The sequence below is a fragment of the Cryptotermes secundus genome, unplaced genomic scaffold (assembly GCF_002891405.2).
Source record: "Cryptotermes secundus unplaced genomic scaffold, Csec_1.0 scaffold617, whole genome shotgun sequence".
Classification (NCBI taxonomy): Eukaryota; Metazoa; Arthropoda; class Insecta; order Blattodea; family Kalotermitidae; genus Cryptotermes; species Cryptotermes secundus.
The window spans coordinates 458,784-486,360 of NW_019724592.1; the positions used below are offsets into that span (position 1 = coordinate 458,784).

The 27,577-nt window shown below is 38.9% G+C and overlaps 1 protein-coding gene across 3 annotated transcripts in view; it reads right to left on the minus strand.

Annotated features, from left to right (window-relative positions):
• Nucleotides 1-5,264: 5,264 nt before the first annotated feature.
• Nucleotides 5,265-27,577, minus strand: part of LOC111862376 (plasminogen activator inhibitor 1 RNA-binding protein) — a 34,252-nt gene continuing 11,939 nt past the window's right edge. Inside the window, exons 3-9 of one of the 3 annotated variants that reach the window (XM_023847702.2) lie at nt 27,299-27,437; nt 26,068-26,235; nt 24,474-24,560; nt 21,976-22,074; nt 17,044-17,278; nt 12,018-12,236; nt 5,265-6,937 (exon numbers count right to left, since the gene is read on the minus strand). In XM_023847702.2, coding sequence (XP_023703470.1) covers nt 6,806-6,937; nt 12,018-12,236; nt 17,044-17,278; nt 21,976-22,074; nt 24,474-24,560; nt 26,068-26,235; nt 27,299-27,437 — 1,079 coding nt within the window. In that variant the 3' untranslated portion in view covers nt 5,265-6,805. Of the gene's footprint in view, nt 6,938-12,017; nt 12,237-17,043; nt 17,279-21,975; nt 22,075-24,473; nt 24,561-26,067; nt 26,239-27,298; nt 27,438-27,577 lie in introns of all 3 variants that reach the window. The other 2 variants (XM_023847704.2, XM_023847701.2) reach the window with 2 other exon arrangements.

The following is a 27,577-nucleotide window of genomic DNA, read 5'->3' on the forward strand; positions in this document are numbered from 1 at the left end:
TTATACAGGTCCACTCATGGACCTTCCAAGACATTTGTGAACAGCACATCTGACACACGGTAAACAAGCCATTGTGGAAAACTGTAACAAATTACAACATCCCATCCACTGTGAACCAGCTGCTGACAAATACATTTACACCAAAGAAAGTAGATTTCTAGTGCCACAAATGTGGCTGTTAAACACAAATGATATTTACTGACTAAGATTTCTCCCCTTCCAATGTGGCTGACGGTCCACTTCAAGATAATAAGTTAAAAATTGTGGACTCTCAGAATCTCGCACTTAAAATTCGAATTTATGTGTCAGCAGCAGGCGTTCAAGATCAAACTTAAACATGTCATTCGTTTTCAAGAAGCAATCTCCAGAATTTATGCAAGAACAGAAGTGTGTAGAGAGAGAAGCAAGCGGAAAACAAATGTAGCGCTATTTTGACTTGTATGCCAGTAAAGTCTTAAAACTATTAGAGACTGCAGTTAAAGCATATGACAAGTCCGTTATATGTTAACAGATTATTCAGTGATAGCCATGAGAAGTCACAAAACTCTACAGAAATGATTGGGGAGCCTTGGCTCCCAGGATTAACGTTGAAAGTGTTCGTTGATTTCATCTAATTCATAAGTACCTTCGGGCAGCCCCAAAGTGAACGTGTCGGCTGGCTTAATGCACAAGTTGAATAGGCTTTTTGGAAAAGACAGTGATTGGATGTTTGCACTTGGTAATGCTGGAGCTGTATGCGCTGCCCCAGTCACCACCTCAAACAAACTAACCTCCAACAAGATGCGGTACCACCATGTTAAGAATCACCTAGACAGAGAGAGATGGATCAACAAAAGTGAACCAATCACTTGGCCTCCTAGGTTACCAGATTTAACCGCAATACATTTTTTGAGGTTATGTGAAGGACACTGTCTACCAGGTTAAGACCAATATCTTCAACACCTGAAAGCCCCCATAATGGACACTTTAACCATGTTAACACCAAACATGCTCCAAGGAATGTAGAACGAGATCAAATCAAACATCATCCGGATATTTGTCGTGCCACCAATGAAGACAACACTGAAATTTATATTTTGAATTGTTTCATTTTGGTCCGTTACACTATTATACATAAAATCAATACAAAGTCCGTCGAGTGTAACAATGTTTTTTAGGTCACTTCTTTCTCACTCTTGCCTTACATGTTTCGGTTTTAGTAAAACCATCTTCAGAGGCACATGGTACTAACAAGAAAACACTGGCGTTGTTTAACTGTACACAGTATATATGCTGTGTGGGCACTGCTACAAATGTCGATGTGTAAAAGCACAACACTAGCTTGGAGTACTGAATGCACGTACAGAATGCACGTTCAACCTTCGCATTCCATCCGAAGTTGCCCTCGCGTTAAAACATCACTATTAAAATATTTAAAAAANAAAGAAGTGACCTAAAAAACATTGTTACACTCGACGGACTTTGTATTGATTTTCTGAAATTTATATATTCAGAAATAAAAACTGAAACTTTCCCTTTGTAATAAGTGTTAAGTCATACACATGTATAATAAATTCTTTGACATACAATTACTTTATTGTGCACAATCGCTATTCTGCGACAATATGCCGCTGTGGTAGCACGATTGGGGATAACAGCAGGAACTTGAAACCACCAAAATCAACTGAGGTATGCTGCATAACTCGCCAAAGCGGAATCCTAACAGAAAACAAATTGCTCATACAAATACACGAACCAGTTTATTTTTAAAAGTGTGGCATTTGAAACCGATCAACCGTTCCATCTCATATTATGTGTAGGTATGGAACTTTGAAGAACTGTGGGTGTATGGGAACAGGAGAATATTCAGACCCAAAGGCATGAAATAATATTGCAAAAAACTGCACAAATTGTACTCCTCATCAAATATAATTAGAATAACAACAGAAGATACTGGTAGGGCATGTAGCACATGAGAAAAAGCATACATGGATAATATGGAAAAACCGGAAGAAACCACTAGGTAGACCTAGACACGGGCAGGAGAATCACATTATAATGAATCTTACGGGGAAAAGATGGGTTGGTACATGCTTGATTCATGCGTCTCAGGATAAACATAACAATGTAATAAACCCCCTCCAGTTAAATAAATAGGCAAAAATTTCTCAGGTTGCTTTCATGTTGGATTCTCAAGGACTAAGTTCCATATAATTATAAGTATTTTAACCAAGCTAACAAGACTGTTAGGTACACTGAATTCAACTCAAATCAGAAATTCTCTCTTAACTGAATCTGATATGAGAGTCATGAATGGGTAGGGGGGGGGGGATGGGTGCAACTTGAAGCAAAACAAAAATCAGAGAAATGACTAAAATTCAAAACTATTCATTTTTGGAAAACCATAACCACCTAATTATCTGCAACAATTCTTCCACTACTCCATGAAAGACAGCAGCATTCAGAAAGCAATGCATAAACTATTACAATACTGGACTTGACATAGTATCCACCATACTGCACAGAATTTCTTATTCTCAACTGTGGTAGACAGTCTGATTTACAATATAATAGTTTTCTTTACTAAAACCTCATACAATGACAGTGAACACCAATTTAATTGTTAAGCAACAACAGCTGGTGTCACACCCCAATTTAAATCATACAGGGCGTTCAATCATCGGGGAAACTGGGGAATCAGCGCGAGTCAGACTGCTGCTGTAACTGCCTATAGCAGAATGAGTCATCAGCGCTGATAAACGCCTGCACTCTCTCTAGCGTAAAGTGGGATTGTTTCTCTGCGACTACTGTGCCCTTCCCCGCTAGCAAGAGTGCAGTCATGTCGCTGATTCCCTTGCATCAGTTTCTATGCATGCACATGTATAGGAATACTGTAAAGAAATAACAAACTTACCATGCTTTGTTACAGGTTTTGGAAGTGACCTCCTCCTGCTTACAAATACGCCTCACATTGCATAAATAAATTATGCATCACTTTCTTAAGTTGGTATACAGCAATCGAACTAATTACGCATGTAAAATGCTCACACTATACAGTAAGTGCCATTACATAGTGAAAAGGTGTGGTGTGCTGTTAAGTCCACGCCAAATCTTTGGCCCCTTATTTTTCCACAAAACTGCGAACTCTGACCGCTACGTTAATGATATACTGAATCCGTTCTTCAATCACCTGACTGCTGAAGAAATATAATATGGGTATTTTCAGCAAGACAAAGCTACAGCACATACAGAAAATGCATACATGGTCGCAATACGGAAAGTGCTTGAAGACAAAGTAATCAGCAGAGGACTATGGCCTCCCAGATTTCAGTTTCTGCGATTTTTATCTTTTGGGAAACTTAAAGGGAAAAGTCTACAAGAATTATCCTATCACCACTGAAGTTCTGCAGAATGAAACAACACACGTAATTAGTTCAATTGCCATGGACCAACTTCAGAAAGCGTCCCATAATTTATTTATGCGATGCAAGGCATGTCTGCATGCAGAAAGGGGGGGGTACTTCCAACACCCGTTATAAAGCACGGTAAGTTTGTTATCTCTTTAACAGTATTCCTATACATGTGTGCATGTACAGAAATTGATGTGGGGGAATCAGCGACACGATTGCACTCTCGCTATCGGGGAAGGGCACAGTAGTCGCAGAGAAACAATCCCACTTTACACTAGCAAGAGTGCAGGCGTTTATCAGTGCTGATGACTCATTCCGCTATCGGCAGTTACAGGAGCAATCTGTGAGAAATGTTGTATCCGACTCACACAACTCCCGTAGTTTCCTCGATGGTTTAAGGCACTGTATAGCAGGCAGCAATGAAAACTGGGTACTCTACAATTCCAGGGACACAACAGGATTTCTCTAATGGAAACAGGAACTTCTGCACTCATTGCAGTCCAAACTGGTCCCTTCATTTGCACTTCTTTGCATAACAATGGCATTTTATCTCTTCTCCCATTTTCTCACAATATGATTTCTTTTACACATAGATGCCTCTTCCCAGACACTATTACAGAAGCTAGAAATAATTACACTTGTCTGTGAAGATGGTGACTTTTTGTTTGATAGTCATGGCAATATCAAATACATTTCCACCAAAAAATTGAAAAAAAAAAAAAAAATAGTCCTTTAGAAGAAAAAATATACAAAAAACTGTTTACAAGAAGAACTTGATACAAAAAAGTAAACACTTGGGTACTAAACTTCACGACTATAAGACGTACTTTAATGCAACCAAATTAAGATTGCGAAGTAAACTTACCACCTTCCATCACAACATCTGAGTATATGATTCACTGAAAGTCCTCAATGATACTAATACAAATATCATAAATATCATCCGGAGATAGGGGCTGGCTCTATCTACTGGACCCAATCGAGTAGGTTTTACCTGAGGACGGGGACAGAATCCAGTCTCCGAAANTTTACCTGAGGACGGGGACAGAATCCAGTCTTCGAAACGTAAAAGAGGATGGTTCTTTAAAAAAGAGACAAGATGATGGATAATATCCAAAAACATAATACTTGTATAAACGCATTTCCCTAAAAACTGTACATAAAATATTCAAATATATGAGGCTTCAGTATGGCTAACAGGAAGTGCTAAGCATAATATATTTTCAAGAGGACTTCCATTCAAACTGTTTATTTAATTGTCATTCTTAAAAAAAGACAAGACCCTTAGTATTAGGAAAAATACACCAATAGATGTAACCATAAGACTAAGCTGGTACTGTGGTGCCACAATGGTATTCACTCTAATCGGTGAGGATTCAATGTTTTTCAAGCTACATGCCGTTACTAATGACTTCCACAAACTGATTTCAATTTCAAAACATCTGCAATTATACCCGTCCTTCGGCTACGCATGCTAAATACTGATTCATGGACAGAAAGTGAATACTTTCTTTGCATTTATAATGCAATGTTCCTGTGAAAAGATTTTCTATTATCCTTGTCATCCAGGAATAAGGATTCTATATGTAAACATTGGGACATGGACTGGTGGACCCATGCATGCTTCCTCACAGCTGTTACCCACAGACGCTAAATGTTACATATGCATTCAAACTAAACAACATTATAACCACAAAATATTTAATCCTAGCATAGAGGAAGCACAACAGATGAACGGAACTCTAAAGCAATTGTACTTTAAGGCACCATCAAAATTGCAGTATCTATACACTTCAAGGATAAAATTATGACTTTCATCCAGTAACATTTAGTATTAATTTGAGAGGAAGGAAAGAGGGTAAAATATAAGACTCATTTAGTGCACAAGAAAACAACTCCAAGTCTATATTATACATAAATAATCACGGGATTCGGTGCACAACAGAATACAAATTTCATTCGAATTTATTTTCCTACTATAACGAGTTAAAAAGTGTAATAGCCTCACCCTTGTATGTGTAAATGTAACAGCTAAAGTTCCTTCTTATGCTACTGTTCATAGGGAAAAACAAAGCCTTATTCACATGATGGCAATGACAGTGCTCAAAATAAAAATCAACTAAAGCTCATTATTTACAACTTCAGATATGGATTAAATTTACTTTATATTCAACAGCACTTATAAATGCACATACCTGTTACAAAAACAAATGAATTACACACATCATGAAACCTGGTTACGTGTCTGAAGCGATCAACACAAAATAATCTTCCTTGTCCACTAAGCACTGCCCAACAATGCCACATGTTGACATTTCAAATCCTTCTAAACTCAGTATCACTCGTGTATATATGTCATTTCATACATGTGACCATTCAATTATGGAGTTCATAAACTTCACTTGTATATATCGCATACAACTAAGCACTGACTTTCTCAGTACTACAGTGAAGAATGAAGAATTGTGAGTCTTCAATTATGCTGTAATATAAATCATTATGCTGAATAAGAGTCTTTCATTTGGCTACCTTGAGCTCCTGATCAGTATGACAATGTGATTATGGTTCCCCAGGTCAGGAGTCCAGTATAACCTGCCCAGACATGCGTCAATGAATAAAACAGAACTAAATGCATGATTTTGCTTTTTAGGATTAACAATCAGTTGATATCTATAACATACAAAATTGTAAAATGAGATCCTAGTACCTAATTATCACTTCACTCCGAGGACCTCCATCATTAATGATACAAGCACTTCAAATTCAATAGATTTATATTTAGTAAGTATAAATATACTATGTGGTACTTTTACAGTTTACCTACTTCTTTCATCGTCACTGGCTGAATGGGTAGCGGCCACCTGCCAACACCAGCAGTATATACAACTGTACATACCCTATCAACGCAGCATAAATATCGCAAAATTTTGATGGAAATTAACAACATGGAAGATGTAATCTGTAAAAATGAAAATCCTCCAATAATGCACTCCTAAGTGTAGGACAAGGATCTCGCAAAGATACACAAAATGTTTACCAAAATGTGTACCTCAACAGAGACAACCCAGCTAATTTAGAGCACTTTTAGCACTTTACCAAAGTATGGGGGAGTGGACTTCAACCACATTCAACAAAAAAAATTCCTCATATCGTGACTGACTAGGGTAAGGAGTGTGGAAGTCTTTGAAGCACCTTAAGTTGACAACTCGTGGCCACACCTACCTTTACAGTCACCTTACCCACGCAACAGTGAACAAAACTTCCTCCCTTGTTATGACTGAAAATTTTGTTCCTACACATTTTGGAAGACCCATTTCCAAAAGCTGTACAAAGGAAAATATTCTCCAATCGTAAGTATTAAAGGAGCTCAGAAGGGGTACTGAGGTTTACAACATCAACAATGATCTTGTGATCACTTAGCCAAGAGATGGGAAGTCATGCTCATCATCCATTTTTGGTGCACTCTGCTTTGGTCCACGAGGCTGGTACGAATCACGTTCTGACCTATCACCTCGTTCCTTATCAAACCGATCACCACGATCACGAGACTGAAACAAATATATATCAAGGTAATAGGTGGTGATGATGGTGGTGGTGGTAACGGTAACAACAACAACAACAACAACAACAAGCTAAAGCTATCCCTGTAACAGGCTGTGAAGGCCCATTCGGTTGTGAGATGTCTAGGCTTCCACATTTTCTCCAGACAATCAGCTCACAGTTGACAGAAAGGTTAGCCTTACCCGCCAGCCGCCCTTTATCTCCAGGAATATTCCTAGTACTCATTTCTGTTAAGAGGCTGAGTCGACCCCAAGGCCATCGTGCGGCTGGAAGGATTAAGTGAAGTGAAAAAGAAAACCCACCTCCTTGGGACTCAAACCCACGATCTTCTAGCTTGTTGCATAGTGCCTCAACCAACTACACTACCGAATACCCCAACAACTACAACTACAACTACAACAACAACAACAACTATTTCACGTATTAAGGCAACTCTTGCAGATGTAACAAAAGAGACTATTCATTATTTCTGAGGTCCTTACTAACATCAATTTCCTTTTGGCCAGTATCTAAAAAGATTTCTTCTGAATTTTAGCATCCATTTGTCTATAATCCATCCAAATTGCAACACTTTTTATTTTACACTTCAATACACACTCTAACACTACATGTAGTGGACGGATTATAGACAAATGGACGCTAATGTGAACAATTGCAACAGGATGCTGAAATACAGAATCATAAATAATAGTCATACTAAAGGCATATATAACTATAGGAATTGTAAACGAAAACTGTTACACTGTAACACGAACATAAATTTTAACAAAACCTGTTTGAAAAAAAGACCTGTACCAAAATACACGATTATGAAATTATCAATAAACAATGTAGCAGCCAAGAAAAAAAAAAGACTAGTAAAGACAACACCACACTTGAAGAGGAAACACAAACCAGGAGAAAATAACTAACGTGAGGAACAAGCTGCCAAGGAAAACTTCTTATATTTTACGGAAATGACGACACCCTGAGTGAAGTAAAACAATAAGTAACAAATTATAAAAGAATTTTATCTCATTTTAATTAAAAAGAAGACTACGGCGTTTTTTTTAAATGAATCGAAACAGTGTAGCAGTTTTGACAACTGACACAATCTTAATCGAATATCTGTTAAAAAAACACTTGAGGCTGAAACATGTCGTGTTAGTGTGTGTATTGAAGTGTAAAATAAAAAGTGTTGCAATTTGGACGGATTATAGACAAATGGACGCTAATGTGAACTGCAAAAGGATGCTGAAATATAGAATAATTTCTTCCGAAATTTAGTCGCAATTATTCCTATTGTGTTCTTTCCAATTTCTTCTGTATTGTACTACAAAGTCTGTTATTTGTGGTGTTTCCAGTTCTCTCATTTAGTTTCTATTATGGATCAAAAGAACATATCCTGCAGACCTCCTCATGAAACACATTTTAACTGATATCTATCTTGTTTTGTCACTTTCACTTTAATGCCCATAATTAATTAGCAGAAGATGCTGTCTAGCATCTTATATATCCCTATTCTTGTATGCCTACATGGTTTGAAGATATCATTCAAAATTCCTACTATTTGCACAAAATGTACAATTTCTGCATTCAAATTTCACTTCTTCAGATATTATAAACTAAATTCCTAGTATGTTATAGTACACAATCATTAATGCACCTCTTGTTTATAATTCAAATTAATGAAACACATAAGCATTTCTTTTTAGTGAACCTTACATTAGAACAGCAAATTCACATTTCAGCAGACTGTATTTACTCACACAATTTACTGCCAAGAAATATAACCTTGATACTTTTCTAAGTAATTCACAATTTTCACAGAAAATATTATTAAAGTTTATGCATTATGGTAGTGTGCTATAGGGAACTCTACCATAAAGAAGGTGCAACAGTCAAATATTTATCAAGGGGCATTTTCATCTGAATGATCATAAAGGAACTGTGCAGTGAAGTTTGCAGGCACATAAATCCATACTGTGTTGCCACACTGTACTCAAGTGTAATCCGTTTTTCCAACAATACGAGGCTCGTCCACAAAGTAAGTTTCCCTGGGGCCGTTTACAGAAACAAAACACAATTTCATGGAAATATTTATTGCAACAGATACATCAAGTGTTCAGCTGTTTTTCAACATAATCACCACCGGAACTGAGACATCTGTCATACCGTGGGACCAACTTTTGAATACCTGTGTTGTAGAAGTCTGTCGCCTGAGATTGGAACCACTGTGTGACAACCATCTCCGCTTCTCTGTCATTCTCAAAATGCTGACGCTCACCGGACAGGAATTTCTTGAGGTGTAGGAAAAGATGGAAATCACTGGGAGCGAGGTCCGGGGTGTAGGGTGGATGATTAAACACCTCCCAGCTGAACTCCTGCAGGAGACTTGCTGTCCATCGAGCCGTGTGCGGCCTAGCGTTATCGTGCAGAAGACAATACCGGCACTAAGCATCCCGCGCCGCTTGTTCTGAATGGCCTGTCGCGATTTCTGCAGTGTTTCACAGTAACTCTCAGCATTCACCATCTCACCTCTGGTCAGGAAGTCAACGTGGAGAATGCCCCGTCTGTCCCAGAATACCGTGCACATCACTTTCCGCGCCGACATCTGCTTGAATTTTGTCTTACAGGGAGACCCACTGTGATGCCAATGCATTGACTGCTGCTTGGTTTCTGGGGTAATGTGTGCAATCCATGTTTCATCACCTGTGATGATCCGGTCCAGAAACTCGTCGCCGTCATCATGGTACCGCTGCAGAAAGGTCAATGCTGACTCCATGCGCTTTGTTTTGTGTTCTGGTGTCAGCTGCTTCGGCACCCACCTGGCACACAATTTCCTGGACAACAGATGCTCCGTGACAATTTCGTGCAACAAGGAGCGGGAAATCTGAGGGACATGACTGCTGAGTTCTGCAATTGTGAAGTGACGACTCTCCATAATGCGTTCCCCCACAAGCTCCACCAGGTCGTCGGTAATGATGGATGGCCGCCCACTGCGCTTCTCATCATGCACACTTTGTCGACCTGCTGAAAACTGTCTGCACCAGCAACGCACCATCTGCTTGCTCATGACGTTAGGCCCATAGACCCAGCACAGCTGGCGATGAATTTCGATCGGCGCTATGCTCTGTGCATTCAAAAGCTTTATCACTGACTGCACTTCACAGTCGGTGGGAGCTGGAATAAGAGCCTCCATCTTCAACAGCTGCAACAATGCTACTGTGGGAACATGGGAAATTCCATTAGTGCATGCGCCATGCTACGTCATTGCTCTATCACATACGCGCAGTCGCTTCGCGCAATATAAGGTTTGCTAGCTGTGGGACGAGTGGGAAACTTACTTTGTGGATGTGCTACATATTATGAATCAGTGCAAATGGGATCTTTCAACTCAATGCTTCTTCAGGGAATAACGTGGAGGCCATTAATTGCAAATATACAATGTGTGCTGCCAAGACGCATCCATGCATAACTGGATTTGCAATGGAAATAATGTGTTGGCAAGAGTTCCCGTTGGCTCCACGGCCATGAATACCAATACAACGATGCTGCATTACATTCAACTGTTAACTGCCTCAATCTAGCATATAAAATTATACCCTAAAAGCAGTATTCACATATCTTATACTCAACTTTCAGGCACAACGTTTTTAACAAAAAATGAATAAATTACGCTAATAAATACAAAATCATCTATGACTAATAGAAGTACAAGCCAACAGACCAACCCAATGAAAACTGCAAAGATTACTTGAAATCGTTCTACAGATCTCTCGGTTACATGCCTTCCTGAATCAATTTTGTTACAGTACTGCCCTTAAAAAGTTCAAGTGATCAATGTTCAGGACAACTAAATTCAAGATCCATTATAATTTCAGCACCCTAGACATAATCACTGGCACAGGAATGCCAAAGTAGTCCAGGAAAAAACTTTCCCCCAAACCACAACTTTGTCAATCACATAAACATGGATAATCCCAATTGAATTTGGATCTCCTGAATTACAACATAACATGTTAACAGCCTAAACTATCTATGGCCTTAAACTTGACGATATTGTGAATTACTAATACCAAGCCAGCAATAATCTTAAATTTGGAAACTATTCATGACCTACACTGATTATCTTCTTTAAAAAATTAAAAACAGAAATATAAATGTAACAAATACAATTATCTCTGCAAATGGTATAACATGTTTCAAAAACTAATGTTCACATATAGTTTGATCCCTCTTAACCTTGTCTTTTATTTCTAATCATGTAATACAGCAATGTTAGACTTGGATGACAGGATCTACGTAAAACTCCCAACGTTATCTGCATTTCCCAAGAACCTGTGAAGACTTATACAGGTGCAGAACTTCATGCAAACACGAATGTTTTCAGGAGGGGGGGAAGTCACAATGTCTGACTTCAACCACACAGTGAATCAGTGGGTGAATGGGAACGGGTGCAGATAAAGCCACTTCTAATGCATTCCTAGATGTAAAGATGTTTTATAACACAGTGAGTGTCGCCTTTGTAACTAATTCAACTGATGCAGATCACAGATTATGAAAGCAAAGGATGCTATTAAAGAATTCCGGTCAATAACCTACTAAATACTTTTTTTATGCAAAATTCAATTAACATTCATTTTGGAAAACAACCTAACAATGGTAAGGTTTATCATGCATAGGATGTAATTCATGCATGTCGTACACAATATATCTGTAATAGAAAAATGTGGTCACACATTTTACTAAAAAAAAAATCAGTGTTTACATAACACTCTTATATCATTATTTCAACTAAATACCCCACACAAAAGTCAGAAGTCAAAATTTGATAATTACAAATTATATATCTCAAAAGCTCATATTCTCAGATTTCTAGCACTTCAAATTAACAAGGATTTAATGTATTTCCTCCAGTGCTTGTTTGACTAACAGCTCAATAATGCAGCTGAATAGCTTCTTTCTACTAAAATGTTAGGTACTTGCAAAATAACACAACTTGTTAAGTGGAACATATTTCAAGTGGAATATAAGAGTGATGCTCTTCAATTTACATAAGAAATCCAGGACTTAAATTCTACTTACTCCAGGGCCTCTAGCATCACCAGAACCACCCATTCGAGAACCAGGAGCACTATTACGTGGAGGACCACCAGGACCGCGTGGACCACCACGGCCACCTCCACGAGGTCCACCACGACCACGTCCGCGTGTTCCACGACGAGAGTCAGCAAAGTGTATATCAATATCCAACAAATGTTTCTGTCTTCCAACACGCTGAGGATAATCTGATACATCATACTCCTATAAAGCAATCAAATCAAATTAGCAGTGATCATAAATGGGAAGTGTTCACAGAAACAAGTATTTAACATTTACATTTCCCAAAGTGAACTAATGTTAACATGTGAAGTTCAACACTGAAGCACTTATCCTGACATGGTGTGGGAGGAGTTTTCAATTGGGGATTAAATTCAGACATGCCAGAATAACACTGGCCCCTAAATTAGTAATAACTGTTATTTCATCATGACAACCAAACATACTGGCTTAATGAGAAAAAAATGCTCTTCAAAACAACAACGTTCACATTGTACATACTGCTACCTGACAAAATGTTTGCTAACCGCTCCTTTAGGCTGCGCCAGAGCTCAAGCGGTTAGTCGCTGGCTTCCCACCGCGGCGGCCCGGGTTCAATCCTGGGTCTGGCCATCTGGGATTTGTGGTGGACAAAGTGGCACTGGGGCAGGTTTTCTCCGAGTACTTCGGTTTCCCCTGCCAGTCTTCATTTCACCAATTGCTCCGCAATCACCCTCACCTATCATCTGGTGCTGGTACAATAGGCCAGAAGTGGTCGCAGTACAAGGGACTTAGTCCCACCCCACTAACAACAAAATAATAATAATAAAAAAAAACGCTGATTTACAACTGAAATTTCCACATAAATCAATAAATCCAGTTGACACATACACTGTACAGTAGACTAAACCTTAATCTTGAAGTACAGGCAAACATAATCCAAACACCACTTGTCCAAACACCATTCGTGAGATGGAAGGACAAATCATGAGCAGTCATCTGCATGCCAGCACTCCACAGTTGTATATAACAACTAAAAAGGCATACAGTGGGTGCAATGTACTCCATGTGAACAGGTTAAACGCATCCTGCCTGGCCTTGCAGCTACATTTAAATACAAGCAAATCCCTGACGTTGGTCTTATCTTCTTTGATGGGTATCAATAATACACATTCTTTTGTTGAAGACAAGATGAGCATAAGCCTACTGTCTGCCAATGATAAAACTATTAGCACATGCGATGAACAAAATTCAGAAAGTTTCAGAGACATGATATAGCCATTTGGGAAGAGGTCGCTCACCTCAGACACTATCCAAGTCAACAGCGAATTCATATGCCATGCGTGGCAATCTTTTTTGTAAAATCTATCAGATTACATGGTTTGAGAACCCTGAAGACTACCATGATAATCTTCACCACCAAGAAAACTTCAAATGTGACACTGCAAATATACTACACCTACACCTACACCAGCAAGAGTAGGCATGGAATAGTCTGACATCTCCAAGGAGTAGTTAGTTCTATCAGAACATTTCTATACAAAACCATTTTTCCACCAAATAACATCACATTCTCAATTTGCAATTTCAACAACAGGTAAAATCTGTACACAACTGTCTCAAGATGGCTCACATACAGGGATATTCATAGCGTATGAAGATGCTGTTAGCTAGAAAATTAAATTCACTAGTATGCTGCACAACCTGACCCAGCAAATTTACTCAAGAAGCAATGATAATTTGTATTCAGATGTCTGGTTTGATATCTCAGCCAGGCTGCATACTATGCTGTAGTTATCCTAGACTTCCTCAGTGCTTCCAGGCAAATCCCAGGAGAGTACCTCAATTAGGTCATGACCATTTCCTGCTGTGCCCTCTCCAATTTATTATTTGTTATCACCCAATCACTTGGCACTTCAATTCTGAATTACTAACATAAGTTGTTAAATATGGCACAAATAAGCAGATAAGATTGCAGTAATACAAGGTGGTTCAAATATGACAGGGACTGATTTGTGTGTAAACTGTGCAGCAGCTGTGCGACCTTGAGAGTGAAGCCACAACCTCCACCCTCCCTCCTGTTCAGTCCTGTCTGGGAGTTGCTAGAGTGATGAGCGAACAGAAGGTACCGTGGAGCGTGGAACAATGCACTGTGATCAAATTCCTCATTGGAGAAAATGTCGTCTGCTGAAATTCACCACAGACACGAACTACAGTATGGGGAAGTGTCTCTCTCAAGGACCCGTGTGTCTGAGTGATGTAAGTGCTTCAGAGAGGGCAGAGACTGCGTGGAGAATGAACCGCATGATCGTCGGCCGCCAACATCCGTCACCAAGCCAAACATTGATTGTGTAGATGCACTTATTTGTGAGAATAGACGCATCACTATCAATGAACTTGGAGCAATGCTGTCCACTGGTGTTGGTAGTGTAGAAGACATCGTGAAATACCACCTGCACTATCACAAGGCAAATGCACGGTGGGTACCACGCACTTTGACGGATGTGAAGAAAATGGTGCGCATGCAAGCTGCCAGTCGTCTCCTACAGCAGTTTGAAGATGAAAGTCATGCACTTTTGAAGTCTATAGTGACCACCGATGAAACATGGGTGTACTACTTCATTCCCGAGTCCCAGGAGTCATCACGCGAGTGGCGGCATACCCGTTCTCCCAAACCCAAGAGCGCAGAGGAGCCGTTCGCCAGGAAAAGTGATGGCAACGTTCTTCTGGGACTGGCAGGGGGTTATCCACGTTCACTTTCTGACAGATGCCAGAACAGTCAATGCAGCTCAATTCAATGCAGACCTCCTGGCAACAGAGGTCAAGGAAAACTTCCGATCCAACATTCATGTTTCTGGTGTGAAAAAATGAGTAACAGCAAGAATGTCACAGTCAGCAGGATTATTAAATGCAGGACAAATCCTAACTCACACTGTAGAGACATGAAGAAACACTAGGTGACCAGGTATATAATTATTTACAAGGCAATGAGTCATGTGATGCTACAGTCATGTTAAACAAATCAGAAACACACAGCAGTCTTCTATATACAGGATGATCAAAAAGTCACGCACACCAAACTAAAAGTTGTTATAAATTGTGTTGCAGTTAATATATCTCCTACCGCCAGATGGTACTGTAGAAGTACTAACGAGTAGAAACACCATCTGTCTTGTATCGGTCATATGACATTTGCAGTATAGCTTTGTTTATTGCATGGCAGACATGTCGTTTTCCCAAGAACGAGTTTTCATTGTGGAATGTTATTTCGACAATCTTATGCACGTGTCACAGACAAGTTTCGTTGGGAATATCCAGATTCTGCAGTTCCTGACAATTCGACGATAACGAGAATAATCAAGCGATTTTGGGAATGTGGATCAGTTCCAGATAGGAAGAGATCCGGGAGACCGCCCATTTTGACTGAGGCTAACTAAGTTGGCTGACGTGGAGAAAATGTTGCAGCATTCCTCTTCAAAAAGCCTGAGGAGACTATCAGCCCATGGAAGTGCTCAGAAAATGAAGAAGTTACACCCTTGCACTGTCAGAAAATTGGAGTATAGTGTGCTGTATCACGTCGAATCTTCTTCTTCTATGGCGCAACAGCCCGATGTCAGCCCTTGGCCTCCCTTATCAAGCCCCTCCATTCCTCTCTATCCTGCGCTGCTCTCTTCCAGTTCCTTATGCCCATTAACTTCTTTGCATCTTCTTCCACCGCATCAATCCATCTTGTTCTTGGTTTCCCAGCATGTCTCCTACCACCTATTGTACTGTATAATATTCACGTCATCGAATAGTGGGCCCAATTTTCTTTGAAATAACAGTGAACAGTCCAGTGTACCAAGACATCATTACAGTTTATAAGTTATATAAGGTATAGAACGTACCGTCTACACAATAACAATCAGTATTCAAAACAATGAAGATACTGCTGCATCAACATTTGCTTTTATTACGCTTATTAAAGACGTAACATGTCCCAACTGTACAACGTACCAGTCTGAGCTGCTGAATTGCAATCGATTGTCATTTTTTTAAACGAATAAGGATCTTTATTGTATCTTGAAAATTAAATTCAAAGTAAATGTATAATAATTCTTCAGCGAAATTTAAAGCTATAACATTTAAATAAAAGTTTTATAAAAATTACAGAAGCGAAGATAAGAAAATTAAAACAAGAGAACAAAGATTAAGACATGACAAACTGAAATAGTGTTTTGCTGGTAACACTTGGTGACCACTACGCATAGGCTCGGTTTTTAGTGGAAGGAGCGACTACAGCATGGGGGCTCAAATAACGGGATTTTCTCAATGGGTCAGACCATACCTCTACATTGTAGAGACAGCATTAAGGCAGGGGCTGTCTGCACACATACCATTTCATAAGTACAACCTAATACATATCACTTCCATAGATTGAGCTTAAGCTCTCAAAACTTTACCAAGGCCATGGCTACATGATCCGTTCTATTGAGAAGTTTTCATGCTGGGTAATTACAGCTGTTGCTTCAGGTTATAGTTTCTCTGTCATTACAGCTCAATATACTGAATAGGTGAGCACGATTTTTAGCAGATTCACATAACACTAACTACGGTCCTGCAAATGGGAAAATACAGGTAAACACAGTACATTTACCAACCAAATTATTCTTGTGTTTGCAAATGTGCATCAGTAGTGTTCAAAATTGTTGAAAATGAGGCACCTTCCACAGCTACTTTCACCCCGCAACCATGAGAACACGCCGGGGCGGCAGGGGCTGATAAAGATACAGACTGTGTCTCTGATACTGCAATATACTCACGGTCCCCATGAGTGACGCATGGAGATGGAATTTATTAGATATGGGAAGCACTTCATTTCCTTTTGCATTTTACTGATTCTGAACTAAATGAAAAGAAGATAGTACACTGTAAGGAGAAACCCCATAATAACATAATCATTCTTGCTTATAAGTCTACACTGTCATGGTTCATTTCCTATATCACAGTACCACTTTTCAATGTAAATTTCTACCACATAATCAAAAAATACCTCTTCTTCCTCCTCCTCCTCTTCCCCTTCCTTCTTCTTCAAAGCATACATTTTCTTCCACTGAGTCAGGTCCTCACCTTCACCTGCTTTACGTAAATTATATGTTGGTTTCTGTCGGTTGCCTTTCAGAGCTTTATATTCGTCCAAGGTTAGCTCACGAGGTTCTTCCTCTACAGGTGGCACAGTCTCCTGTTCTGCTGTATCAGCACCAGCACCAACAGCTACATCAGTTTCCCTACACATGCAAATTAAAGGTACCATAAAAGCATCCTCTTTATCACAACTGTGCTGTGCGTTGAAATATTAAAAACTTTTCAATATACAATAACAATAATCGATAATGCCTTCTTTCACATACTCTTAGGATTGTTTCAAATTCTTTAGAGCCATCTTTACTGAAGACCAAAGACTGACGTACAGAGGGATTGGACACTTGTTCTGCTGAACAAACAAGAACATTCCACAGCTGCAAAAAAATGAAATATTTTTCAGGACCACAAGAGGCAAAACATGTAACGAGTCCTTTACCATGGAAGTGTTTGAAATATTTTAGATCATTTCTGGTTCAACCTTTATGTAATTTAAACTGAACCAAAATACTTTCCTTACAATGTTATAGGGACTGAATCAAAAAGATGTTAGATGTGATATAGTGAAAAAATCTGTTTGAAAATACAGTTCTTTATTAGAGTCCGTCGCAACACAATACAATGGTCAAGGCTAAAATTAGCTTAGCTACATGTTTCTGTTATTAAAGCCATCATCAAGGACACACTACTGAGTTGCAATTGCGATGGTGAAGCTGGATACTTGATAATTATTACATTATAAAATACATGGTATAAAATTACAATGAACTATAAACTTATTACAAAAACGAAAGTTACGGTAATAATTATAAAGTATCCAGCTTCACCATCGCAATTGCAGTTCAGTAGTGTGTGAATATGGTAACCATGGGTTTGCCTGATGATGGCTTTAATAGTCAAAACATTTAGTTGAGCTAATTTTAGCCTTTACCATTGTATTGTTGTGTTGCGATGGACTCTTAATAAAGAACTGTATATAATAACACAACAGGATGCAAGAAATGAAAATTATAAATGCTGTGTTTGGAAAATTGAAATTATTAAGAAGGAAAACTTCATAAAAGGGTATGCCATAGAAAGTGACTTCAAATTTATTACCTTCATTCACCTGAATTAGGGTTAACTTTACCAATGCACTATACAAAATCATAATTACACCTTAAATTGGTAAGATCAAAGCAAAATAGAGTTACACAATTAAAGTGCATGCATAGCCACCAGTTTTTGGATTGTCCCTGTTTCACTATTGTCCCTATATTTTATGTCCAATAAAGGTTCTGTTGCAATAGACAACACAAAAAGCACAAAAATACCAATGTATGTCAAATAGTCTTGACTGTTCTCAAACCTTTCTCACACGCCGACTTCCAATGATGTCTTTATTCAGCACATATACCAAGTGTTCAATGTGCAGGCTTTTCAGATGTCCAGGGTCTTGTCAGTATATCTCAGGACTCACAGCAGGATTCCCCAACAAACTAACGGTCATTCATTCAGTGATCACCTGATGAGTCAGTCAGTGCACCATCAAGTGGTACAGAAATTTCTTTATACAGTGCTCTGTACTGCGTCTTTATGGCTCATGTGACATACGATTTTGACCAAAGAGTTTTAATTTACATTTTTATGTGAAAAAAAAACTCATGACAATCATGCAGGAGAAAATTTTGCCATACATTTCCCTACACAGCATGTCCATGTGGAGATATAATTTCCAAATTAGTGAAGAAAGTTTGAATCAACGGTATTTTGACAGAAAGCTGTGAAAGAAATCATGTTTTAACCAAGGAAAAACTTGACGACATTGATCATCGATTAGAAAACTCCTTCTCAAGAGTCTTTGTGGTGATTAACACAAAAAAGTGGTGTTTCTGTAGGCAGTGTGTGGACAGCAACCAAAGTGCTGCATATTCTCTGTACAAAATTACTGCTGTTCCTGAAAGTAAACCTGTGGCCTATGTAAGAAGAGTGAGGTTTTGTAACTGGTTTATCAATCATGTGCACGATGGACATATTGATCCTAAGCTGACAGTTTTATCTCTTGGGATATATTAACAATTCAGGGACCGACAATTTAAATATTTAAATCACCCTGGGGACTGGCATTTTTAAACCTACTACCCTAACTTGTGCACTGTTCACTTTAAAAATTAATATAAAATTTCCTAATTAATTTTATGAACTAAAATTTTTGGAGAACACTTTCCAATGCTCCTAGAAGTGCTTGAGAGTGTGATATTCCTGGAAACATTCCCCTCTGTGAAGTGGCATTACAGAGAACTTGCAAATGTAGACATGCTCCCTTTTTTTTGTGAACTGTGGAAACATGGCATTGCCTAGAAAGATGCTTCCCCTTGGAATGTTCACTCTTCACAATTTTCACGAGGGTATGTTTCCGCATATCACCCGAGAGTCGCCCTGTGGGATCCACATGAGGCTTGCGTGGGGTGGGATTGGATGGGCATGGTCGCACTAAGTCTGTGTCTGACTCTGGTTCTGCCGCCACCATCTGGTCTGTAGCCCAGGGCTTTGCCACATTCATCAGAAATGCTTTGTATTTCAATTTCGAATCAGGGTTTAGATTTTTGTGATTTTTTAAATTTTTTACTGTCCCCGCAATGTTATTACCCCCATTATCGTCGGAGCTGCGGTCACTTTTATTGTCTGTGGCCACAATTCTTTGCTCTCCCCTGTCACTGCTGCTCTCTCAAACACCATAACTACACATCTCACAAGGCAGGTCAGCTGGCTCATCGGAAAAGAATTTGTCCTTGTCCATACCCAACAATAACTACTGGCTGATACATACAGCTTGAAGAGCAACAAAGCATTATCGCTTATAGTGGCTTAAGAAAACAGCGAGATCAACTTACTGACAAGTAAGCGAATATTCCAGAGTTTTATTACGCCACTGCGTGCAACTTGGGTGACGCCAGAGAGATGTATAGCATGTTGCAACTTATCATGTTTTAAAAACCTGTTAACAGGTGCATGGTCTGCCGTGTTTGAAAGCAAAAAACCTTTTAAAGGGTGCACGGTCCGCAAAGTGTTAACTCACAAAACAACAGGCATTAGTAATGATAATCCTCATGCCCTAATTCAACTTCTGCTTTACAACCAAAAGATAGGAGTATGGTGGTATAGGAGCCCATGGTATAAATGTCTGAACTATACTACATCTATACCATGGGCCTCCAAGCAGTTTATTATATGTACGAGTATACAGGTCTGAATATACCATTAAGTCTGCAGGAATATAACAAAATTGCAACAACTGACTTCATGATATAGAATATCACATGAAGCATATTAACCTTATTTTACGACATAACTTTCGTTTTAATAAGTTTATAGTTCATTGTACTTTTATACCATGTATTTTATAATGCATTATCAAGTATCCAGCTTTACAAAATTACAGAAAAATAAAACAACACTAGTCATTTTTAAAACTTTTATTGTAGGATACCTATAATTCTTTAGATATGCTTTTACTCTATTATTGACAATGTTAATATGTATTTTATTATGATAATAAGTTGCAATGCAAGTGTTATATGCATGCTGTATTTAATTATAACAACGTATCAATCATTGTATCAATAGTTATTGAAACAATGGTTGTAAATATGTTGTAATATCTTTATGACGTAGTCCTCTGGATTAATTTTATTGTAACCTGGACTTTGACGTGTTCTATATCTGGAGGCACTATCGCCATATGTAGATCTGATGAACAAAAATAAATTGAAATTTACCATCACAATTGCAGTTCAGTAGTGTGTGAATATGATAATCATGTGTTTGTCTGATGATGGCTTTAATAGCCAAAACATGTAGCTAAGCTAAGTTTAGCCTTGACCTTTATATTGTTGTGTTGTGACAGACCATAATAAAGAAATGTATATAATAACACAGCTCCGGTCTAGAAAACCGAAATTAACAGCTGTGGGGATACGTTGCGCTGACCACGCAACACCCTCTGTCCACAAAAGTTGGCACTACACCGACAAGCGGCGGTCACTCGGTCAGTATAGTCCACTTGTGGACTGAAATCACGGAGTTATACGGGGCTACTATAAATGATTCATTCGTGTTTAAAACGCTATATTTTCCAAAGCATTACACGTACAAATACGATTGATATAAAAAAGAACCGTAAACTCACCAAGTTTTCTTCACACTCTACAAATGTTCTATATGTGCCCCTTCGGCCACACGACACACGTCCAGGCGGTAGTCGAGCTCGTTCCACACATTTCGTAGCATCATCCTGTCAATGGTCATCACTGCAGCATCGATGCATTCCCTCAGCTCTACTAGTGTTCTTGGCAGTGGGCGTACGTAAACACAATCCTTAATGTACCCCCAAAGGAAGAAGTCACAAGGCGTTAGATCAGGTGATCTGGGGGGCCAAGTGAACAGAGCTACATCATCCTCACCAACACGCCCAATCCAGCGATGCCGAAGTTCATTGTTTAGGTAGCGACGAACATTGATGTTCCAATACAAACTTGGCGAGTTTACGGTTCTTTTTATATATCAATCATATTTGTATGTGTAACACTTCGGAAAATATAGCGTTTTAAAAACGAATGAATCATTTATAGTAGCCCTGTATAATAACATGCGATGCACAGAAAAAAATACGCGCATGCATGTACTCTGTATACGTTGACGATGGAAGGACAACCACACTGTCAATACGGCCCGAGGAGCATTTAAATGGGAGTCAATGGCAAAAACATTCCCTTGCCTTTTAAATCTCAAATTCAGAAAACCCAAGGTCATGTCATTAGTAAAAACGTATCAGCAGTAGTAACATGAAACATAAACTACATACTTAGTTTCAGCAGATTCCACTGTTGGCTGACTTTCTCCTTCAGGTTTATCAGCAGCCCAGTCATGCTGATCTTCAGACGAGTGGCTTGTGTTAAGTTCCCTGGGGAGAAAAAAAATATTACTTAAAATAATACTAATCCTGGGAACACTTTCTGCTATTACACTCCCCACCTTTCCACGTACCATAAACCACCTATTTACCACGTATAAACTCAGGATCACACCTCTGTTTCTCCTATTAGAAGTTTACAATGCCAGGGGGCATGCGGTAGCATAGTGGTTGAGGGGCTATGCTACAAGCTGGAAAGTCGCGAGTTCAAATTCCGATGAGGTCAGTGGATTTTTTTTCAGTTTACCTTATCCTTCCAGCCGCACTAGGCCCTGGGGTTTACTCAGCCTCTAACAGAAATGAGTACCAGGAATTAATTAAATAATTTTCTTGGGGAGTAAACTGCGGCCGGCGCGTAAGGCTGACAACCTTACCGCCATCTTTGAGTCGATTGTCTTGATAGTGCGGGACCCTCAATGTCTCACAACCCTATGGGCCTTCACGGCCTGGTACGGGGATAGCTTTACTTTACAGTGCCAGTGCTTTCAGTATAGGCATTTGGACTTCACTCTCTTCTGCACCACTCTCTTCAAAACAGTTTTTGGTTCTAATATTTGAGATTCATATAAGCCAGATAGAAAATTCATTTTGGTTCACAGGAGAAATCCACTTACATCACACTTATTCAAAATACGACTTAAAAAAACTTATATATCTGCAGCCCAAACTGAAAATTTCATGCTGCCTGCTTACTTGGTCAACATCTTTTCATTGCATAATTTTATGGTAGCAGATTCTGCACCTACATCATCGTTTAACTGGCTCGCATATCAAAATATGCTGGAATTTTACTGACAATCAAAGTGTAGGCCTTCACTCTAAAGACAATCTGTTCCTCCATATCATTAGTATATATCACCACCTTGATGAAACTGTAAGGTAGCTACATTGCATGAAACTAATTCCATTCTGTCCCTGAATACACACAAATCACAACTTTCACACAGAAATGGCAAGTTTCAGTTTATGTTGTTTCTAGCTTTAGACATTTGCCCCAGGAGATGCAGTATTTTCTTCCTATGTAACATTTGCTTGTTTGATCTGCATGTTCTATCAAGAGACCTAGAATATGAACCACAGCTATGGCACCCAATACCTGACATATTATTCCTTTTCACATTCTAATACTTCTTTTCTTGACATGACCTACCATTTTTACGTTGGGTAACACTTGGGGTAGCACAGCCTGTCGTTAACAATGTAAATCAATGAATCACTGCTTTTATTTGGAAATTTTAGTGGTACTTCAAGCAACCTTGCAGCTTCATACTGTTACGTGTAGCGCTAGCTGGACCCCCCCACCGGACCTCACGCGCCGAGTGGAGCCGAAGTTAGCCGAGTCCCCGCATCCTGGTAGCTATGCAACGCAAGTCAACAGCGGTGACGTCACCACAGGATACCGCGGTTACTAGGCAGCAGTAAACAACTCCGGACAGCACTGCTAGCAACGCGGCTCCAGGCAACAAGGGTGCCTATTACGTGGCCGTATTCTGTGTTGCCCGGAACGAGGCTACATAAGGAGCAGCAAAGGCTATTCACAGTTAGTTCTCAAGGCAGCTACCTACGAGTTAGTTCCGAGAGAGTTCCGAGTTAGCCAGCAACCAGTCAATTGTATTCTGGTATTTGCAGTGTAATATTTGTGATACTGCCGATGGCAGTAATTGTCAGATTGTAATTTGGGTGATTGTAAATGCGAATGTGAAATAAAATTCGCTATATCAAATACGGCATGAAGTTATTTGTCGCGTTATACACCCAACACGTGACAATACTTTGGAACACATTTTTGTATCCCTCACTTTCCTCCTTGCTAATCTTACATAGTACAATAGTGGGAACTAACACTGACCCCTCATGTGACCTGGGCTATGTCACGTTACACACTTAGAATGGATTAAAACTTCTTATATATATTATCATACAAATTCATGGTGGCAACCTATAGATTTGTTAGCACTTACATGGATAAAAATCTGTCTTCCATTTAGGCACATATGACTCTGATCACCACGATAACACCACCATAACATACAAAGCAAAAATAGTGATCATAACATTCAAGAATGAAAACTTAACATCTGAATCAGGATCAAGAATTTTTTTTCTAGATTCAACCTCAAAATTCAAGACTTCAATATTCAATATTCCTAGTACTTACATTTACTGCTTAGCTAAAAATACTGTGCATGGAGCACTACTTAGGAAATGTACTGGCAAACCATATTACTGCACTAAGCACCTTACACAACTACACACTGACACTAAATGAGTTACTTTTTTGTACACAAATTCAAGGAAAACCTTGAATTTCAAGTGCTAAATTAAAATAATGTTAATCTTCAATTTAATTGACAAAGCCTTGCAATCACATATTCCAAATCTATACTCACTCAATATCATCCCTGTGATTACCCCAGTTGTGGGCGCCCCCGCCTTCACGCTTGTCAACCGGCTTCACGCCACTGTAATTAGGACGACTGTTTTGGATTACAATTATCTGTACTCGAATTAAATTAAGAAGTGCCATGTGAAAATGATATTGACAGAAGACAGTGCAGTAAGTCTAACACCATTCCATGTGTGTTTTTCAAAGTAGTGATACTTAAATTCAATCTGCTACTGGAGAGACTGTGAACATACGTCTCATGGACATAACTGACAATTAAAAGGAGCTAAAAAGTTGTTAACTTCGATTTTCCCAGAGACACCTACCTAATGTACAAAATGACATACTGGTTACTGCATTCCATTACTGCCTCCAAATCCACATAAATTTAACTCATGCCCAGCCAGCAGGTATAGTGAAATATCATTACAAAATCAGCTGTATATTTTTTCATTAAACAAATTCATTAACATGAATCCCCTCAGAGCATACAGTTATCACATATGAATATTACAGTTACTTAGAACAAATCCATTTTAAAATGTAATTCACATGGCATGAAATTCATGTACATGGTCAGACAATGAAGTTCGCGAACTCGCCACCGTGTGCTTGCCGCGGCAGCAGCGGACAGTAACCTCAGCGTGGTTTGATGACATTGGCACATCAACATTTCACAGCTGTGTTGTTGTTGATCTATGGCAGTCTCTTTCTCAGTAGCGTCTATTATTGTCTGAGTATGTTTTGGTGTGCCATCATGAGAATGTCAAGCTTGGCAAATGCGGAAAGGAAATCAAAGAGATGCAGGTGCAAGTTTACAGGGATAATGCTATGAAGAAAATAGCAGTTTACAAATGCTGAAGAAAGGTGAGAATGCAGCAGGTTCCAGGCTTATTTGTGGCTTTCAGAGAACAATGCACTGATCACAACCACTTGAAAATTGCACGGTTTGTTCCTGATGTTGTGCAGCTAACCCACGGAGAATTTCTGATTTCCCTTTCTCTTCCAGCAGGAATCTGATTATACAGCTCTGTTCTATAACAGGAGTGACATGGCTGATCATCATCTTGTACTAGCTCTAATGGGTAGAAGTGGGGTGCACAGCCACCTGTCAGGCAGTGAGTGCAGTGCTGCCACCAACTGTCCAGAACAGTTTTTTTCTCGTTCCCAAGTCTTCTAAAAAAATGTAGAGCCCAATTTTGCCTTGAATAACCATTTGCCATGAGGAAAAATACATAAACCTGTCCGGACAGACGTTGACCCAGCAATGATTTGAAATGTACATCTCCAAAATAAAAAATAAATGTGTTATTAATAGGACAACCTGCTTGGTTTCTGTCTCACTTTGTAATATTTATACAATGATAATATCTGTAACAATCATGTTCAGACTTCAAATTTGAGACAGCTGATTGTGTCAGCCTACATAAAATGATCTGTTCCAGTTAATAAATTTTGCATATTATGAAGTACTTTGCCTACAAGGTTTCTGCTTGGTTCTTTCATGACACTGACAAAATATTTTAAACCAGACTGCAGTATTTTTACGAACAAATGGTATATCTACCGGAGTAAAGAAACTCATTTAGACAACTTACGTTTTATCAGATCCTGACTGACGATCATATTCCCTTTTGCCACGATTGTCATACCCACGACCACTCCCTCTGCTGCTGCGGCCTCCACGGCCAAGGCCTCGTCCCGAGCCACGCCCTCTTTGGCGAACATCACTGTCTGGTCGAGGTCCATCACGATCCCTAGTCTCTCTGCTGAAATGACACATTTCATACTAAAAAATTAAAGTGTGTGTGTGTATATAATTTGGGAAACAATAATTTGAAGTCCTGAATTTCAACATGCACACATATTATACAAAAATTGTTTTCAAAAAGGTAGTACAAACAATTTCCTAGCTCTGTTCACGACTATCTCTACATGTCCCATCGATCTTAGCCTTTGTGATTCATCCTCCTGTAATTTTCAAATCAAACAACAGTATGTACGCTTTGCTTTCTGCAATATGTTGCAGAAAAATATAGTTTGATATTGTTCTTAATTTTTTTCATCAAAAAGCATTATAATCTTAAGAGCTGTTATGATTCACACAAATGTAGCAGTGTTTCCTTTACAGTCTTTCAGATCATGTGATGCCTAACGCCACTTGTTATGCTCCTTATGCTGTTTCTTTCTAGACACGCCTCAACAATTAATCTGCTTCTGAAAAGGAGATGAACCACTTAATTCTTCCCAGTTTATATTTAGATGAGACTGACAAGAATTTTTATAACAGCTACAAAGAAAATGTAATTTTTATTACAAAGTCACAGCCCTGGGATCAAAACAATTGGTACTGGCATGATGAACTGCTTGTCTATCTGAAGGCCTCCTACACAGCTGACAATACTTCTTGAATAAATTCAAATACCTGTTTCTAAGTTTCAAAATCAGAAGTGTGCCATGTAAAAACACAGAAACCACCTTATCCTACGACCAAGGTTGAATTTATTCAAATGGAATAACCCATAAACTTCGAACCTCAAAAATCAGTAATGGTATAAAACAGGTATCCCTCCATTTATGCCGAGTTCCATTCCCATGAGTGGTCACATAACTTGAAGTTCTGTTACTTCTTTCCTTCTCTTGCCTTCAATTTTTATTCAAAATATGTAATTTGATTAACATTAATATCAATCACTGCTGCTGCTTAAAAATTCCACATTTCTGGACACATTTTATTTTCTTTTTATACTTCAATAAGAGAAAGTACTTCATAAGAAATTGTGTAAACATGAAATTGGCTTAAGTAGGGGGATACCTCTACAAACAAACCTATTGAACTCTGCAGGTGCGGTAGGAGGTCTGTCCTCACGATTGCGTCTATTATTTCTTTCCTCACGAGATTCGCCAGCAAACTTTACATTGCGCTCACTACGGTCAGTAGATCGTTGAGATGGTTTCTTGTTACTATCTGGAAACATCACATTTAGTATAGACCAAAGACTTTCATTTACTTTCCTTATTTAAAGATAAAATGGAATGCAAAAGTATGTAAGACCAAGAATGTTTAACAAATGACAAATCTTTTAGTTTAAGGTCTTTCATTCTGGT